The sequence below is a fragment of the Protopterus annectens genome, chromosome 7.part1 (assembly GCF_019279795.1).
Source record: "Protopterus annectens isolate FY-2018-M chromosome 7.part1, PAN1.0, whole genome shotgun sequence".
Lineage (NCBI taxonomy): Eukaryota > Metazoa > Chordata > Ceratodontiformes > Protopteridae > Protopterus > Protopterus annectens.
In genome coordinates, this window is record NC_056740.1 from 543,666,617 (window position 1) to 543,685,715 (window position 19,099).

At 39.8% G+C, this 19,099-nt stretch overlaps 1 protein-coding gene across 1 annotated transcript in view; it reads left to right on the top strand.

Annotated features, from left to right (window-relative positions):
• Positions 1-19,099, top strand: part of CGNL1 (cingulin like 1) — a 1,082,391-nt gene that overhangs the window by 626,444 nt on the left and 436,848 nt on the right. The window contains exons 10-11 of the mRNA XM_044078976.1: positions 4,223-4,375; positions 5,260-5,430. Coding sequence (XP_043934911.1) covers positions 4,223-4,375; positions 5,260-5,430 — 324 coding nt within the window. The remainder of the gene's footprint in view (positions 1-4,222; positions 4,376-5,259; positions 5,431-19,099) is intronic.

Genomic DNA, 19,099 nt, shown 5'->3' on the forward strand with positions numbered 1-19,099 from the left:
TATTTATTTATTTTACATTTGTTGACTGGGCTAGTCTAACTGGATACATGTCCATTTTCAGTAGAGGCCCGAGGAGATAAGCTCCAAAAATACACAATTACAAAAATGTTGGTACAGTACAATAATGTAACAAATGATCATGGTAAAATATTTTAGTTACTAACAATGTTAACACGAACATTAAAAAAAACTTGATGCATTAGAATGATGTTTCTATATACATTAGCTTAAATTACAAGATGATTGTCTCTTTGGTTATTAAGGAGAAGGAGCGGAGTTAATACAGAAGAGTAAAAGGAGAGTACAGTGGGCAGCTTTCAGGAATCAACATTGGGTGTGTGTCACAAGGTACAATATTAGGACCGTTACTCTTTGTTATATTTTTAAATAAAACACATACAGCCTCTCTCTAAATATAATGTGGTGTGCAGATGATTCAACCCTAAAATGTGAAACCCCTTCAGTCAAAGAGCTCTAATGTGACCTACAGCATTCCTTTATAAAAATTGAAAAATGCCTTGAGCAGTCTAAGCTAATCCTAGATCTAAAGAATAACAAAGCTAATGGTATTTACACCTCCAATCCAGAAGTCATACTACTGTGACTTAGTGTTGTTAGTCAATCATACCAGACCTGAGCTACTACAAACCTCAAAAACCTCAATTTCTCCTCCTCCCCAAAAGGAGAAATAACTATCCCAGCAGAGTGTAGCCTTATAAACAAAGACATTGGGGACCTACAGGATTCTAGTACGAACCTATGAACCTAAAACTACTGGGTGTAATAACTGACCATACATTTAAGATTTGATCAGCGTATCCAATATGCTGTTCAAAAAAACAGTCATAAGCTGGGACTTCTTTATAAAGTCAAACGTTTTCTATAGGACCATGCACAGACCTATTTAATCCCTAGTCTCCTATATGTCTTATCTATTCTAACTATCCTACAGTCCTCTCAGCTAGAGAAGATGGTACATTAGTGTTGAAAGATCACAAAGTTTGCAAATAACCACATTAACCGAACAGATCGCTGCACTTCAGTCCCTTAACTGTCTGGAGCTACCTGTTCTATTAGCTTTACACTCACACCCACAACATCCACTACAGCCCAGACAGATGCTCTGTCACAAACTAATTATATAGATGCCTGCTCCACGGAGAACTATGTTCCCTAAATGAATACTTGCTTCTCACTCGTTTCATAATGTTGATTGCCTATATACATTGTGTATGTTGCAAAACTGTGAAATTCTTTCCAGTAAACATCAGAAATCTATCCTCTTGTATACTATTTAAAACTGCCTTTTTTTACCTGTAAACAAAATGGCCATGTATTTATAACACCTCCATTGCTAACACTACTCATTATTCTATTTGTTTGTCATTTACATGGTATAATCCCAATTAAATCATACCCACCAACAAAACAAGCCTTCTCTTCGCGTCTATATTACATAATCGAACTATTAAAAGTTCTAATGTCATATGGTTGACACCATATGATCGAACTTTTAAAAGTTCAGAAATGTAATAAAAAAGTAAACCAAAGGAAAAAACCTACCTGAACGGTTTAAGCATGGGGGCAAGCCCCCTGCCACCCCCTCCACATTGGGGGCTGCACCCCCCCCACTCTTTAAATAAACCAACTCCGAGATCACACTACAATGCAGAAAGGGAAATCTTCCCATTCTGCACTGTACGGAGATCTCTGCTGAAATGTTTGAACTTTTAATGCTGCGACCATACGACATTCGAACTTTTAAAAGTTCGACAACGTGATATAGACCCTTCTCTTCAACCATCACCATTACCAAGTCCAATCCTTTTGCAGCTAAATCAAGTAAATATGAATCCCTCACACATCATTGTTTACAAGTCTCGCATGAATAACTAGTTGGATAGAACTTTTGAATATGCCTCAATTATTGTCTCAATATGACTTGTATCTAAACTGTAAAATAATGCTGAATGTTCTTAAAAATATGTATGACTATAGCATGCTTTAAGCACTATATAGTGAACTTCACAAGGTGACCGCTTGTTAATCTATATATATAGACCAAAAAACACAGTGAACCGTACTAACCAAAACAAAATAAATAAAGTAAAAGATGGTATAGAAACAAACCCCATTTAATGAAAGGAACAGCAACACAACATTAAACAATAAGCACTTTTGTCTACATTACAGACTTCAGACTCATGAAGCCTGTAATTTAGATGACAGCACTTACTGTTTAATGCTGTGTTGCTGTTCATTAAACTATATATATATATATATATATATATATATATATATACACACACACACACACACACACACACACACACACACACACACACACACACACACACACACACACACACACACACACACACACACAGCTCAACATTATTTATTTTGTTGTTATCTTATGCTAGTTACCTGTGGAAAAAATATGCAATGTGAAACTTTTCCCTCTGGGCCTCAACTGAAAAGGGGCTTTGCTGTGTCAGATTTTTCTGGTATCAAAATGCTGATAAATAATAAATGTGGGGAACTTTGCCCTGCCTATAGGAAATACTTTTTTTGTTTGCAGATTTTCATCTAGGATTTATTCCAACTAAATGGGTGTGATGAAATGATGCTTGTTAAGTATTCATCTAGTAGAAGTGTAGTCTTTGTATCCATATTATGTTTAATTAGTTCATGCTCCTCTCCAAGACCACAAATAGTTTATTTGCTTTGGGTGATTGTGGGGTGGAGTTTTCTAAATCAAATTGATCTGTCAGAAGACCCAGGACATCTTCACACATCAGTGGTGGCTTACTGCATTTGAAATAAGCAGCAATCTGAACTGTTACGTATTTCTACACACGCGCACGCACAGACAGACACACACACACACATATATTTATAGAAGAAGGCAAGAGGAAATGAGGGTGTCCAACAAACAGATGTCTGAATTGTATGAAAAAAGATCTGCAACAGTCTGGCATGACTGTCAAGGTTGGAAAGCAGCACTCAATCAAAAGTGATGGCGGCAGTTAATACGACTCACAACCCCATGAAGAATATGGGAAAAGGGGGTTGATCGTGATGCTGGTGATACATACATACATGTACACACATTTCTAATTTTGCTGGGTAAACTAAAAAACAATCAGTAAGAACCAAAAGAGAAATCTAACAAGGCTAGACTTTGCACTGTGGTTAAGGAATCACACAGAAGGAAAATCCAGCCTTGATAGATTTTTCTTTTGGTTCTTACTGATTTATTTTTGTTAGTTGTCATTCAGAGGTCTTGAGAATGGTATGGTACATACCAACCATGTAAGTTTGCTTCCTCTGCATTCTTAATTAAAGTTTATATGATTTCTGTTTACTCAGTAGTGAAGTTACATTATCAACGTGAAGTCATGTGTCAAGGAAGCTTTGGGACTGTTAGTAGCAGGGGGTGTAGAATTTGCTTGAATCTGTCTGTCATCATTCTTTGTTTTGCCAGCTCTTTGCTACTTTGTATGTAATTTCTGCATATAGTGAGTAAGGGAAGTTCACTGACAGAGCTGGGTTTCCTTTGCTGTTATATTGTAACACCTGTACTTCTAAAAATAGCTCAAACTTATTTCATTGTTAATATCTCTGATTTTGATCTTTGCCCTGCATATACCTATCTATCTAGTTGCCTCACAGAGGATCTATATATATAGGGTGGAGCAGAATGGAATATTTGGCAGAAGACTTGCTAACCCCGTTATAGTCATTGAATCAAAAATCTGCAAAATCAGTTTAATTCATCATATAGGTGGTACATAAGAAGGTTTGCTCAGGCCTATATGTGATTTCTTTAGATATTACTCCAATTATTGCTGTATTTCTGACATTAACATACTTTACAGATAATTTAATGCTGCAAAAGCTGATTTTCTCAACGTTATGATTCTCAAAACTACTTAAAAACTTGTATTGATTGTAGTGAGAACTCTGTGTGGTATAAATTCAGCTCAGTGTATGCATTCATTTTAGAGGAAGAGTTTGGGGAGAGCAGTTCCCCAAGAACTGATGCAAGTACGTGCCTCACTAAAAACAATGTGCAGTAAAAATATTTTAGAATGTTTTGGTTAAGCTTTCTAAAAAGCGTTTTTGTTTTTCTCTGTATTTATAGGATCATTACAATTATTCCAGATGAATCTTTCTTTTCTTAGTACTTCTAATCAAGTGTTTTTTTTTTCTTCAACAGAGAAATCTTAATAAGACAATTCAAGATCGCCAAGAAATGATGGAAAGCCTGCAAGTGGAGAAAATGCAGAGGGAACAGCTAAAGAAAGCAAGGAATGAAATTGAAAATGAATACAGACAACAAGACAAAATCATTGAGAAGCTTAAAAAGGAGGTGAGCACCTCTCATCTGACATAAAGGAAGTTATGTGATGCATGATTTTTGTGTCATTGTAGCTGTGTAAACCAGAACTAGTTAGATATGTTAATGAGTGTTATCTGATCAGTTTTATAGCCATATCTTAGTTTAAACCCTGTTTTGGAAACTAATATTCTGTCTTTGTTACTGAAAATATTATTTCACCACAGTCTCTGAGATTAAAAAAAATGATTTCTGTAGTAACATAACTGCTGTGAATCATCTTATCAAATGTGATTATTGTACCCTGCACTAGTTATGTGCAGGTCATCTGCATTTAGTAACTTCTTTTAAACAGCATCTCTAAGTAGTCATTGCTTTTCATTAAACATTAAAGTATTTGCATTTAGCCAGTGCATTAGTTGTCCCTTGTAAAGATGTGCTATTGCTCTTTTATAAATTGCTTCATTTAATTAGGGTGACTTCATGTAACAGTGTGCGTCATCATTGATAAGAAAGGTGCAATGTTTTATACATCAGAGCTAATGATCCATGATAGCTACCTTTAAAGATGTCATACTTGTAACGTTATTATACTGATGCACTTTTGTTAGATGCAAACATTTTTGCATTTTAGTTTGCCCATACCTTTTACCTTTATAAAATATTGCTACACTTGTCATATCTTTGTGATGTGAAGCAGATATTACAGGTGTTCTTTACTCAGACAGCAGCTCACAAAGAGCGTCACAATACCACTGGCTTGATATTTGCTGCACAAACTGAATTTCAAAGTGAGTAACAGTCCAGGTGTCTTGTACAAGCCTTCTTCGGTAACCTATGCTGGTTTTAAAACTGTTTTAAGTAATAAGTATATTTCTCAGATTTGTTTCACACTTCCCTCTGTTCAATGATTATAGATGGCAGATGTTATTGAAAGCTCTCGCAAGTCAAACCTGGAACACCAGACCCAGCTTGATGAATACAAGGAGAGATCCCGCAAGGAGATTCCAGATCTGCAGAGGCAACTGAAAGAGAAAAGTATGGAGGCTGAGAAGTCTTACCTAGTGACTAAGAAACTACAGGAGGAGGTAATTTTTTTTTTGTTTCATGCAGTATCACCTTCTTCCCTGTAGGGAATGCTAAGATGTTCATCATATTTCACTGTTATAGTCATTACATTTAGGGTAATCTGCTGGCAGGTTGCCCTCAGTCGGCCTGATTAACAAAGTCTTGGGTCCTGCGTCAGTTGCTGTCCCTTCTTCCATGACGTCAGGTCATCAGGGATATAAAACATACAGCTGACACCATTACATCAGTCTTTCTTGCCGCGCGGTGCCCAAAGCAGAAGCAGTTCGCAAGTGCCGGTTGGCCGACTCCTGAAATTTTCCTTTTCGAGTTTCAGAACCAAAGTCTTCAACTAAAAGCTAAGTACCCCATTGGGGAAACTTTTTCTTGCTCCTTACCGATGTCAGTATAATTGTATTACTTGTGGGAAGCAAATACCTCATAAGGATTTCCATTTGTACTGTATTCCTTGCCTCGGCCTGACCGTGACGTACCTTGCTGTTGGTTTTGTGCTTTATTTAATCAGCGCACTATCCGTCGTCGGTACATTTTTGCTTCAAAATATTTTGGTTCTCAGTTTAATTATACAGAAATGACATTGGTTAGCCATCCGACTACCAGAATAATGAAAAAACACAAAGAAAAAGTCAGAGACAGGCCGTTGAGGTCCAAAACTGCTGACGATGCTTCTCCTAAGCCAGTTGCCAGTTCATCGGTACTCAGTGAGGCACTTTTGCAGCCCCTGATATCTGCTATTTCTGATTCGCAGGCCTCTGCTGAGACCCATTCATATGCCATGAGATGCTTCATATCTGGAACCTGCGGATGTCTCTACCTTGGATGGGTCCGGAGCCGCTGAGCAGGCTTCTGAGGGTGTATTCAGGCCTACAGACTTGCATATTAAACCAACTCTAACTTCAGTGCTAAGGCCTAAATCTCGATCTATGTCTAAAAAACTGACGCCCAGGCCACATGTTCAGGCCCCTATGCCTAAAAAACAAATTATCAAAATGGCTGAAGATTTAATTACTCTAATCAGGGGTCGTCAAACCCCCCCCCCCCTCCAAGAGGTCTAGGATTGAATTTGACTGTGAATCTTCTGAACAAGACTCCGTTTATTCTGACTCTTCTAATGATCTGGATTTGTCCATACCTACTTATGAGGACTCTGGTGCAGAGGATTCCATACCCTCTGCTTCTCCGCCTGAGGATTTCTCTTTTGGGGAAACTTTACATACCTTAAGGGAACATTTCTACTGGGAAAGTTAGGATTTTTCTGAATCCAAAAAGAGACTTGGGGATTTCCTTCTTCTTCCTCAGCATAGGCTTTTAGCTGTACCTCCTGATTCCTTACCTCTGGCCCCCTAGCAAACCAGACAGGTACTACAAGGTTCCCGAGTCCCACAAATTCCTTTTCAAAAATCCTGTTGATGACCCTGAAACCATTTCTCAGGGGCCCAAGGGCATTAAGGCTTCTACTGCTAAAAATCCTACCCCTTCTGATAGAGACTCCAGGGCGCTGGATAGATGGGGTAAAAAGGTTTATACTTCTGCAACCTTAGCAATCAGGGCTTTAAACTGTCAATTCCATATGCTAAAATATTAACATCATATCATGGGACTACTTAAACAGAAAATTATGTTGATTTCTGACTGTGTGGAGAATAAAGATTTGCAGGATTTCTTGCATTCAGCTGAACAAGTTGGCAAACATACTTTGCAATGTGGTTTTGATTCTTTATGAGGCCTCTTGTAGGGCCGCTGTTACTGGGTCTGTGCTTAGAAGGCATGCTTGGCTTAAGAAGCAATATCTGCCTGATCATGTTAAAACAAAACATTTGGATGCTCCTTTACAGCAGGACCACCTATTTGGCAATAAGGCTGAAGAAGTTCTAAGAAAGATGGAAGATAAAGCTAAATCTATGCAAACTGTGAAATATTTCTTACAAGTGCAACCTCCTAGATTTAGTAGGCATTGGCCTACTAAGAACTGGTCCTTTCCAGCTCCTTCCAGAGCCACTATGGCCAAACCCAAACATTCCAAAACCACCAGGTTTCAGTCCCAAGGGACTTTCAGAATGAAGCAATGGGGTGCTTCCACATCGAAACAACAAGCCACCATCCTATGGTAAACAGTCTCAATGACTTCCCTTTGAAATTACCAAGCACTTACCTCTTAGCCGCCCCTTTGGAGGTAAAACTGGCTCTTCATTCAAGAAACTGGCAACTTGTAACCCAGGACAAATGGGTTTTAAATATAGTGTCCCAGGGATACAGATTTCATTTTCACATGCTGCCAACCCCAAACGGGTTGCCAGACCTGCCCCCAAATCAGTGGGCAGAGGCTCAGAAACAAGTATTATCCCTCCTAAACATGGGGGCTATTCAACTAGTACCAGAAGAGGAAACTGGACAAGGTTTCTATTCCAGACTTTTTCTGGTACCCAGAAAAGATAAATCATGGTGTCTAATTCTGGACCTATCTACTCTAAATACCTTTCTGGACATTCCAAAATTCAAGAAGCTGACTCTTCACCAGTTACTTCCTATGCTAGGCAAGGATGCCTGGTTTGCAACTCTCAACTTAAAAGAGACTTACCTGCATATCTCAATCAAGGAATCTTGCAGAAGGTACCTACGCTTCAAAGCAGGCTGCATGCATTATCAGTTCTCTGCATTGCCCTTTGGCTTGTCTACTGCACCCAGGGTATTCACAAAGTGCCTGGCCCCAGTAATTGCATTTTGCAGGCAAAGAAATATATCCATACCTGGTTGATTGTCTAAATCAGGCAGAAAACCAGGCCATTCTTCTAAAACATGTGGTGTTTGTAAAAAGAGTTCTAACCTGTCTAGGGTACACCTTAAACGAAAAGAAATCTCAACTGGTACCCATTCAAAAAATTACATTCCTAGGTGCAAGCATGAATACAACTGCCCAGATGGCTTTCCTTTTGCCAGAAAAGCAAATTCATTTGGTGACTTACTTCAAACAGGTGGCCGCAAAAACCCTGCTATCTGCAAGGCAAATACTGCAAGCCCTGGGGTTCATGGCCTCCTGCATTCTTCTAATTCCATATGCAAGACTGCATATGAGGAAACTTCAGTGGTACTTAAAAAGTTTATGGAGTCAACATTGTCACAGCCTGGAGTCAACATTGTCACAGCCTGGAAACAATGATTCCTATCATACTTTGCCTGTGTCTAGAGTTCCTATGGTGGGCAGAGGCCTGCCACCAAAACAAAGGACTGCCATTCACACCACCCCCTGCCTCCCAAACCCTAACTACAGATGCATGAGACTATGCATGGGGGGGCTCATCTGGAGGGGAAGTGCATTCAGGGCAAATGGATCCCAATTCAAATGCACCTTCATATCATTCAAAAAGAAATGCTAGCTGTACAGAATGCACTGACAGCCTTCAAGGACTACCTTCTTCCAGGACAATTACTGATAAAGACGGACAACACCACGGTTATGTGGTACATAAACAAGCGGGGGGGGGGGTGCACATTCCTACCCCCTCTGCAGACTAGCCATGGCATTGTGGAACACAGCTTTAAGCTACCAAATACAACTACAAGCTCAATTCATGCCAGGAAAGCAGAATGTTCTGGCAGACGAACTAAGCAGAAATCTCATGGACCCTCACGAATGGAAACTGGAACCATGGATTTTCAACATGTTGACACGCAAATGGGGGAGCCCAGACATAGATCTTTTTGTCTCACCCCAGAACTACCAGTTGGACAAATGCTGCACAAGAACTCATCACAAAAAAGCCTGGAAGGTGGATGCTCTGTACTTCAGCTGGAAAAACCTATCAGTGTATGCCCCCTCTGCCTTTGCTCACCAAAGTACTGTTAAAAGTCAAACAGGACAAACCAAAAATAATTTTGATTGCTGCAGACTGGCCTCGCCAACACTGGTACCCACTCCTGCACAGTGTGTCACACATTTCTCCATGGCACCTGCCTCTGACACCTTCCTTACTCTCTCAGCAGAAGAACCAAATTCTGCACCCTCAGCTCTAAACATTGAATCTTGCAGCTTGGCTAATAATTAAATTCCCCCTTAGCATCCCTCAGCAAACCTGTGATGGATGTCATTTTGGAGGCGAGAAGACCTAGTACTATAAAGTCTTATTCTGACAAATGGAAAAGATTTTGTGCCTGGAATCAATCTCAAGGGATAGCACAGCAGTGCAATACTTAACTGAGATGCTTCACAAGGGCCTGTCTTTTTCTTCCATAAAAATCCATGCCTCAGCCATTTCAGCTCATTACAACACAGACCCCCCCCCTCTTCTCTCATCCTCTTCTAAAGCAGTATCTCAGAGGTGCCAAAAACTTGAGACCACCATTGAGACCATCCAGGAGAGCTTCGACCCCTGCCTGGGACCTTAACTTTGTATTGGAGAAACTCACTCTACCTCCTTTCGAGTCAGCTGCAACTGCAGACTTAAAATTTCTTTTGTGGAAAACAGCCTTCCTTTTGACAATCACTTCAGCTAAAAGGATATCTGAATTACAGGCCATTATGGCAGTGGAGCGTTTCATAATTTTTCATGCAGACAGGGTGTAACTCGGGACCACTCCATCATTCATAGCCAAGGTGGTATCCAGTATGGCTCTTAATCAGTCCATTCATTTGCCAACTTTCTTTCCCAATCCACAGAACAAGGGGGTGCAGATTCTGCATTCATTGGATGTACACAGACAGCTTAGATTCTCCTTGGACAGGACTAAATCTCGAAGAAAATCTGAACAACTGCTGGTAGCATTTGCTGCAGGGGCAGAGGAGAAGGCTATTCCAAAGCAAACCATTTCTAAATGGATAAGCCATTGTATTCATTTCTGTTATAAGTACCATGGAAAACCTATCCCCCAGGGAATCAGATCTCATTCCACCAGGGCTGCATCTACTTCAGCAGCCTTTCTCAGAGATATTCCTACCAGGGATATTCTAGAAGCTGCTACCTGGAGGTTCAGTTCACCAAGCATTATCACTTACCAATTTTCTCTAAATCCAGAGCTGGCTTTGCCACTGCTGTTTTGCAGGGCCTTATAGCTGGTCCTAATGCTGTATAAATCCATCCTCCTAACCTTAGGTGACTGCAACAGTGAAACACGATGAACATAGTACAGTTGTGTACACTTGCCATAAATGTACATGTTTGAGTGTAGTCACTGTTGCAGTCCTGGTTACCCTCCCTCCAGCCCCCTGTTTTTCTTTTACTATACCTCTTCTTTCTTTTAATATGCTTAAAAGCCTTTTTTTGTTGTATTTACTTTTGTTTGGAGGTATATTTTTAAGTTTCTAATTATATATATATATATATATATATATATATATATATATATATATGTTTTGCTCCCCATTTGGGGGGCACCTGACATCTGGGACAAGAAAAACTGATGTAATGGCATCGGCTGCATGTTTTATACCCCTGACGACCTGATGTCATAGAAGAAGGGACAGCAACCGACGCAGGACCCAACAGGCTGACTGAGGGCAACCTGCCAGCAGATTACCCTAAATGTAATGATTGCAACCGTGAATACACTCGAACATATACATTTATGGTAAATGTACACAACTGTACTGTTCATAGATTCATAGGTAGGTACTAGGCTATTGGCCCTAAGGCTTATATAAGCCTAGCCAAAAAGGTACCCTGGCTTTTGCCACCCAAGAAAATTATTTTGCTGTGCTCCTGTTGAGCAGAGCCACAGAGGTGATCCCTGGGGTGAATTTCCTGTTTCGCATCCAGACATCAAGATTTTTCTTGAAGAGTGTTAATGAGGAGCTTTGTTTGATATAGATAGGTACTTTGTTCCAGAGTATGGGAAGTCTCTGGGACAGGAATTTATCCCTTCAGCATATTCTGTTTATTGTGGTGACAAGGTTTAGGTCCCTAGAGCGTGTAGCTCAGAGGGATTGGGATTTCATATCATTTAAAAATTTCTTTTGAATTTCCCCGCAACAAGGTTGTTGCAATTGACTGTAATGTTATTGCTGTGGAATTCAGTAAAAAATTTGATTCTGCAAACCTTATTCAAGTATTAAATGCCCTGACATATTTTTGGCAAATATTTAATAAGGGCGAAAAATGTTGAACTGACACTTGGATAAATACTTCACATAGCTGACTTTAATCTGTATGTTTGTAAAACTCTGCATGTGCTGCTGAGTGGGTGGTTAGAGTTTAACCTGCTGGTCGAGTTAGGCAGTCAGTGCCCTGCCCTATTTGCTGTTCCGTAAAAGAATTTCAGGAAATTTCTTGCTACTTAGTAGACAAATCTTAGCTAAAAACAGACAGCTGCACTGATAACATTATTTGCTTCTTTTTGCATTTTTTATGTACACATTACTCTCATTTTCTATTCTCATTTAAGTTCGTTTGTAATCGAAAAAAATTGTATTTGTTTGGGTTCACACTTTACTGACAGACCTCCATAGCAAAACTTCACAAAGAATCTCATGTTTTTTCTTTACTTAATATTAACCTCCAAAGATTCTATTCTACTGAAAATGTTTGAAATATAACTATTTAGCACCATAGACACATTAACAAATTTTCCATTGCTTTCTCAGTCGATCCACAAGCACTACAATCCTTATTCAGAGATGGTTATAACAGTGATGCAGCTCTGCATTGTTCCTTGAACTGTATATACCTTACAGTAATTAACATTATGTGAAACAGTGTATATAACAGCACTTTTGTACCAGTAATGTTAGACATTTGGTATTAAGTAACATTCGGTGTCTTAGTAAGTGAAGGACAGTATTTTCGTATCTACTAGGATTGTAACTGTCTGGTTTTAAGTAGCATTATGTGAGACAGTGCATGTAGGGCAGTACTTTTGTACCAATAATTGTAGACATATCGTATTAAGTAACATTCGGTGTATTAATAAATGTAGGCTAGTACTTTTGTACCAATAATTGTAGACATATCGTATTAAATAACATTCGGTGTATTAATAAATGTAGGACAGTACTTTTGTACCAATAATTGTAGACATATGGTATTAAGTAACATTTGGTGTATTAATAAATGTAGGACAGTACTTTTATACCAATAATTGTAGACATATGGTATTAAGTAACATTTGGTGTATTAATAAATGTAGGACAGTACTTTCATACCTAAGATTATAAATATCTGGTTTTAAATAACATTATGTGTGACAGTACATTTGGGATAGTACTTTTGTACCAGCAATTGTATATTTCTGGTATTAAGTAATAATTGGTGTATTAGTAAGTGCAGGACAGTACTTTTGTATCTAGAGCTAGAATTGTGTACTTCTGGCATTAAGTAACGTGAGACAGGATGTGCAGCACAGCACATTTGTACTGAGAAATGTCTACATCTATCATTTAGTAACATTTGGTGTACTAGTAAGTACATGACAGTAGTTTTGTACCTATAATTGTGTACGTGTGGCAGTAACATTTAGTGTATTGCTTAAGTGTAGGACAGTTCTTTAGCACCTAAAGCAGCTTATAGCAGGTATTCAGGAATGTATGTGCGTTAGAAAGCATAGGACAGTACTTTTGTACCTAAAACTGTATACATCTGGCATTAAGTAAAATTAAGTAACATCTGGCATTAAGTGACAGTATCTTTGTACCTAGAATTGTATACATCTGACATTAAGTAACAATTTCTGCATTAGTTTAGTAGGAGGCAGTATTTCAGCACATGGAACTGCATGCACCAGGCATTGTATAACACTGAGATAAGGAAGTGCCTGGTCATCATTTGATTGTATGGAAGGCAATGCTGGATGTAGCAATAATTCACCAGAATGTAATAAAGCTGCAGCTAATCGCTAGCCCATTGTGCTCTCCAGGTGGAACAGTGTAAGGGCCTGCTGGTGTCCTCGCTAGCCCATTGTGCTCTCCAGGTGGAACAGTGTAAGGGCCTGCTGTGGTTTTCTCTAGCCCATTGTGCTCTCCAGGTGGAGCAGTGTAAGGGCCTGCTGTGGTCCTCGCTAGCCCATTGTGCTCTCCAGGTGGAACAGTGTAAGGGCTGCTGTGGTCCATAATCCATGGGAAGTAGAGTTAAGGTTATAGAACACAGAAGGATGTAGAAGGCTGTCATAGTGCCTTTAGTAGAATTTACTTCCTGTTATATCACAGGCCGATAGCATTCTATAACAGTTCTTTACATGGGATACCCTTTCTCCCGGGTCCACTTTGTAAATTCGAAATACTGAAATCTCGAATTGCAGTATCTGGAACTTACAAAGCCGTAGACTCACATTTTCGTAGCCAGCAGAAGCATGAAATCCAAAATACTGAAGCGCGGATAGTTTGAATTTCTGCTTCCGTTGGTACGGTTTGTGGATGTTTAGGTTTAAGTTTGGTAAGTTTGTGTGCTGATTAGGGGTTTAGTGTGTGTGTTGTGTCTGTTGTGTGTGTGTTTGAGGGGACTGTAAGATGTGTGTGTGTGTTTCGTTTGTGTTTCTGTTTGTGCAATCTCGGAGTTAGAATATATAAGTAGGGGGTGTGTGAGGAGCTTGCCCCCCTTCTTATATGTGGGTTAGATCAGTTTGTTTGATTGTGGGGGGAGTTGTGTGTATGTTTGTGTGTACTGTGTGTGTAGCATAATTATGGGATTTTGAATTTTGCGGTTGTGTGATTTCGAGTTTGTGAGTTGTAGTTGGGTTTTCAGCTTTGTGGTTACGAAATACTGAATTTTGAGATTTCAGTATTTCAAAATTACAAAGTGGACCCTTTCTCCCTTATGGCAGTAATTTATTAGTACATTTTATAAGATTTGTCATCATTTTGTACCTGCAATGCTATAGTTAACCCACTCTATTGTGAATTACAACAATTCATGTATTACCTACATTCTGTAAGAAAAATGCCATTTGGTCCTGGCCTCTTTTTTTATGGCATAAAAATAACTGGAAAGCCATTATATCTCACTCTAGACTTCAAAGCTCTGTATTGCAAATGGCAGCCTCTAACAACATCTTGATGTTTCCAATCCTCTGTATAGCCGTAGCCGTTCACTACTACTAATGTAAAACTGATCAGCATTCAGTATCTGTTTCCATTTATCTCCTTGGATTCATGCTGTCTGACTGGTGCATAAATTACAGGTTAAAGCAATTCACACTTAAACAGTTGTGTCCTGCAGCCCTGGGTTTGATTCTGTCAGCCTCCACTTATAAAGTGTACGGCTTTGATCAACTAACTTAGCCAAGCAAAGTCGACTCGCTACATATGAAAACAAGCAGTTGCTCTAGTACATTGTGCCTGCCTAATAATGAAACAAATTACTCAGATTAATTGAAAATGTCAGCATTCAAAATTAACCTGTCTTCTAGTATTAACTACTGACAAAAGAGAAATTTGTTTAAGTAATAAACATAATGTTTGTCAGAATTGTATTAATCGTTTTGTGGAGTAATACTGAAAATGTTTATTTTCTACAGTAGCCCATATAAGGTTGGAAAGGTAATTGACCTTCTAAGATGGATATACTGCATTGAAGTTTTAGAAATGTAAATATGAGTGTGCTATGTATTTCCATGTCATTCACAGTATGTTATTTTACTCTGTAGGCTTTACTGCCAGCCAATGCTCTTTTATTTCTTACTGTTGCAAGACAGAGATGCATTCATTTATAATATGCTTAGCTGCAGCTAGGCAGAGTGGGGGACTGTGGCATTAAGCAGGAAGAATTCTACAAAGACTGTCATTGTCATCGTAGATTTCAGTCCCTTAAGTGGTGCATTAGCTCTGTTAGAAATGCTACATCTAAAGAAATCCCAATCCCTCCGCACCACACACTCCAGAGACCTCAACCTCATTACCACAATCAACAGAACGTGCTGGAGAGACAGCTTCATAACTCAGAGACTACCCATGCTATTTAATGGACTTCTCATACATGTCAAGCAGAGCACCTCACTGGCCCTCTTCAAGAGAAACCTTGATGAGTGGATGGGAAATAGAAAATTCACCCCAGGGATCACTCCAGTGGCTGTACTCAACAGAAGCACTGGAAACTAAGGTCCGGTGGCACTATGCCAGGATAATCCTATGGGCTAGGCTTGTAAAGGCCCCAGGGCCATTAGCCTAGTACACACCTATGAACCTATTAAAGTGTCATTTACGTTTTGTGGCATGAAGACATTTTTCCTTAGTACTAACAACAAAGAAAAAAAAAATGTGTTGGACTGCATTATGAAATTGGACAACAGTTTAGTGTGGCTTGTAGCACATTAAGCTGATGAATTTTTAAACAAGGTTAGTTTATAGCAGCCTTTTAAAAGTTGTGTAGGAAAGCAATGTACTAATGGAGAATAACAGGTCATACTACTTTGCTTGCTTTCTTAAACTTATGTTTCACAGTCATTTGTACAAACAGGTTATTTTGTGTAGTTTTACAGAAGACAGCTAACTGGTTTAAAACGTAACTCCATGGGATCTAGACGAGGCATAGTTTCTTCTTTTGTATATAAGTAAAGCTCTCCAGCATATGCTGCTCTGTTGCTTGCAGCCATTTGGTTTTACTGTTGCTGTTAGGCTCCATGGTGCTTTAAAACTATGACTGGGCCTAATACAACCATTAATTACAGTGTTTTATGTATACTATTGGTAGACATCAGTAAACATATTGCTTTGCATTTTAAGATTCAGTACAAACTTTTATCCTTTTATTCAGTTTGTTAAGTAGATACATATGTTATGACTCTCAGAATGCTTGCATCTAACATTGACGGCTGTCCTTGGTGGGCCTGCATTTTGGTTTATCCTCTGTTCCATTTTAGCTTGATTTTTCTTTGTCAGAAGTTCCTGCACTTAACTTTATGTGTATCCTATGTTGGTGCTAGACATGATGTCATGTGCTACACGAAGACAGAGCATTTAGTCCCTAAGCCCACCAGTTACTTTCTGCATTGTCAAGGAGATGTTCCTCGTGTTTCACTGTTGCAGTCATTACATTTGGGTAATCTGCTGGCAGGTTGCCCTCAGTCGGCTTGAATAACAAAGTCTTGCGTCCTGCGTCGGTTGCTGTCTCCTCTTACATGATGTCGGGTCGTCAGGGGTATAAAACATGCATCCAACGCCATTTTATTCAGTCTTTCTTGCTGCACGGTGCCCGAAGAAGAAGCAGTTTGCAAGTGCCAGTCGTCCGACTCCTGAAATTTTCGCATTCGAGTTTCAGAACCGAAATCTTCAAACTAAAGCTAAGTACCCTGTTGAGGAAACTTTTTCTTGCTCCTTACCGATGTCAGTAAAAGTTAATAATTGCATTACTTGTGGGAAGCAAATACCTCATAAGGATTTTCATTTGTACTGTATTCCTTGCCTAGGCCCAGATCACAACGTGCCTTGCTGTCGGTTTTGTGCTAGATTTAACCAACGCACTATTAAGCGTCTGTATATTTTTGCTTCTAAATATTTTGGTTCAAGATTTAATTATCTTGAAATGCCGTCGGTTAGCAATCCGACTACCGGAGTTCACAAAAACCGCAAAGAAAAAGGCAGAGACAGACCGCCGAGGTCCAAAACCGATGAAGCTTTTCATAAGCCAGTTGCCGGTTCGCCGGTACTCAGTGAGGCGCTTTCGCAGCCCCTGATACCCGCTACTTTTGAGTCGCAGGCCTCTACCGAGACCCATTCGGAGTCTGGTATGCCGCGAAATTCTCAGAGTATTGAACCCGCGGATATCTCTCCCTTGGATTGGTCCAGAGCCGCTGAGCAGGCACCGTCTTCTGAGGGTGTTTTCAGGCCTCAACATTTTTATATTAAACCGATGCCAGCCTCAAAAACAAGGTCAAAAACATCTTCTGTGTCTAAAAAACCAATGCATGAGCCACGTGCTCAGGCCCCTATGCCTAAAAAACAGATGATCAAAATGGCTGAGGATTTAATTACCTTGATCAGGGGTTTCCAATCCCCCCTGCTAAGAGGCCTAGACTAGGCACTGATTATGAATCTTCAGATCAGGTTTCCATTTCTTCTGATTCCTCTTCTGATCAGGAATTTTCTATTCCACCCTATGAGGATTCTGATGCAGAGGAATCCATCCCATCTGCATCTCTTCCTGAGGATTATTATTTTGGAGAGACTTTGCATACTTTAAGGGAACATTTTCACTGGGAGAGTCAGGACTTCTCTGAATCAAAAAAGAGGCTTAGGGATTTCCCTCTTCTTCCTCAGCATAGGCCTTTGGCAATACCTCCTGTATTAGACATTGTTGATGTGTTTTCGGAATCAAGCATGGCTCCTGATTCCCTGCCTCCTGCTCCTAGTAAGCCAGATAGATATTACAGGGTTCCTGATTCCCACAAATTTCTATTCAAAAATCCTGCTGCTGTTCCTGAGACTATTTCTCTGATTCCCAAGGGTGTAAAGGCCTCTACAGCCAAAAATCCTACCCCCTATGATAGAGATTACAGGGCGCTGGATAGATGGGGAAAGAAGGTTTATATGTCTGCAACCTTGGCAATCAGGGCCTTAAACTGCCAGTTTCATATGCTTAAATATCAACAGCATGTTATGGGCTTACTGAAACAGAAAATAATATTGATTTCTAATTGTGTGTAAAATAAAGAGTTACAGGAATTATTGCATTCAGCAGAACAGGTTGGAAAGCATACTTTGCAATGTGGTTTTGATTCCTTGGAGGCCTCTTGTAGGGCCGCTGTTACTGGTTCTGTGATTAGAAGGCATGCCTGGCTCAAGGAGCAAAATCTGCCTGATCATGTTAAAGCTAAATTGTTGGATGCCTCTTTGCAGCATGATACTCTGTTTGGTAATAAGGCAGAAGAGGTTTTAAAGAAAATGGAAGACAAAGCTAAATCTATGCAAACTGTAAAATATTTCTTGCAAGTGCAGCCACCCAGGTTCAGTAGACACTGGCCTACTAAAAATTGGTCCTTTCCTGTGCCCAACAGAGTCAGTCAGGGCAAATCTAGGTGTTCAAAAGGCTCCAGATATCAATCACAGGGTTCTTACAGGTCAAAGCAATGGGGTGCCTCCACCTCCAAACCTGGAGGTAACAAAGCACAACCCTACAGTAAGCAGTCTCAATGACTTTCCTCTACCATCACCAAGCACTTATCTTTTGGCAGCCTCCTTGGGGGGAAAACTAGCACTTCATGCTCAAAATTGGCAGTTAATTACCCAGGACAAGTGGGTATGAAACATAGTATCCCAGGGGTACAGATTTCAATTCCATACCTTGCCAATTCCAAACGGATGGCCGGATCTGCCCCAAAACCAGTGGGCGGAGGCCCAGAAACAAGTCATGTCCCTCATGGATATGGGGGCTGTTCAGCCGGTACCAGAAAAGGAAAAAGGACAAGGTTTTTATTCAAGACTTTTCTTGGTACCCAGAAAGGGCAATTCATGGCATCTAATACTGGACTTATCGATTTTGAACATGTTCCTGGACATTCCAAAATTCAAAATGCTGACTTTACAATAGCTACTGCCTATGCTAGGCAGGAATGCTTGGGTAGTAACTCTAGACTTAAGAGGCATACCTGCATATTCCAATAAGGGAATCATGCAGAAGATACCTCCGCTTCAAAGCAGGTTTTTTGCATTACCAATTCTCTGCACTGCCCTTTGGCTTATCTACTGCGCCCAGGGTCTTTACAAAGTGCCTGGCACCAGTTATTGCATTCTGCAGACAAAGAAGCATTCAAATC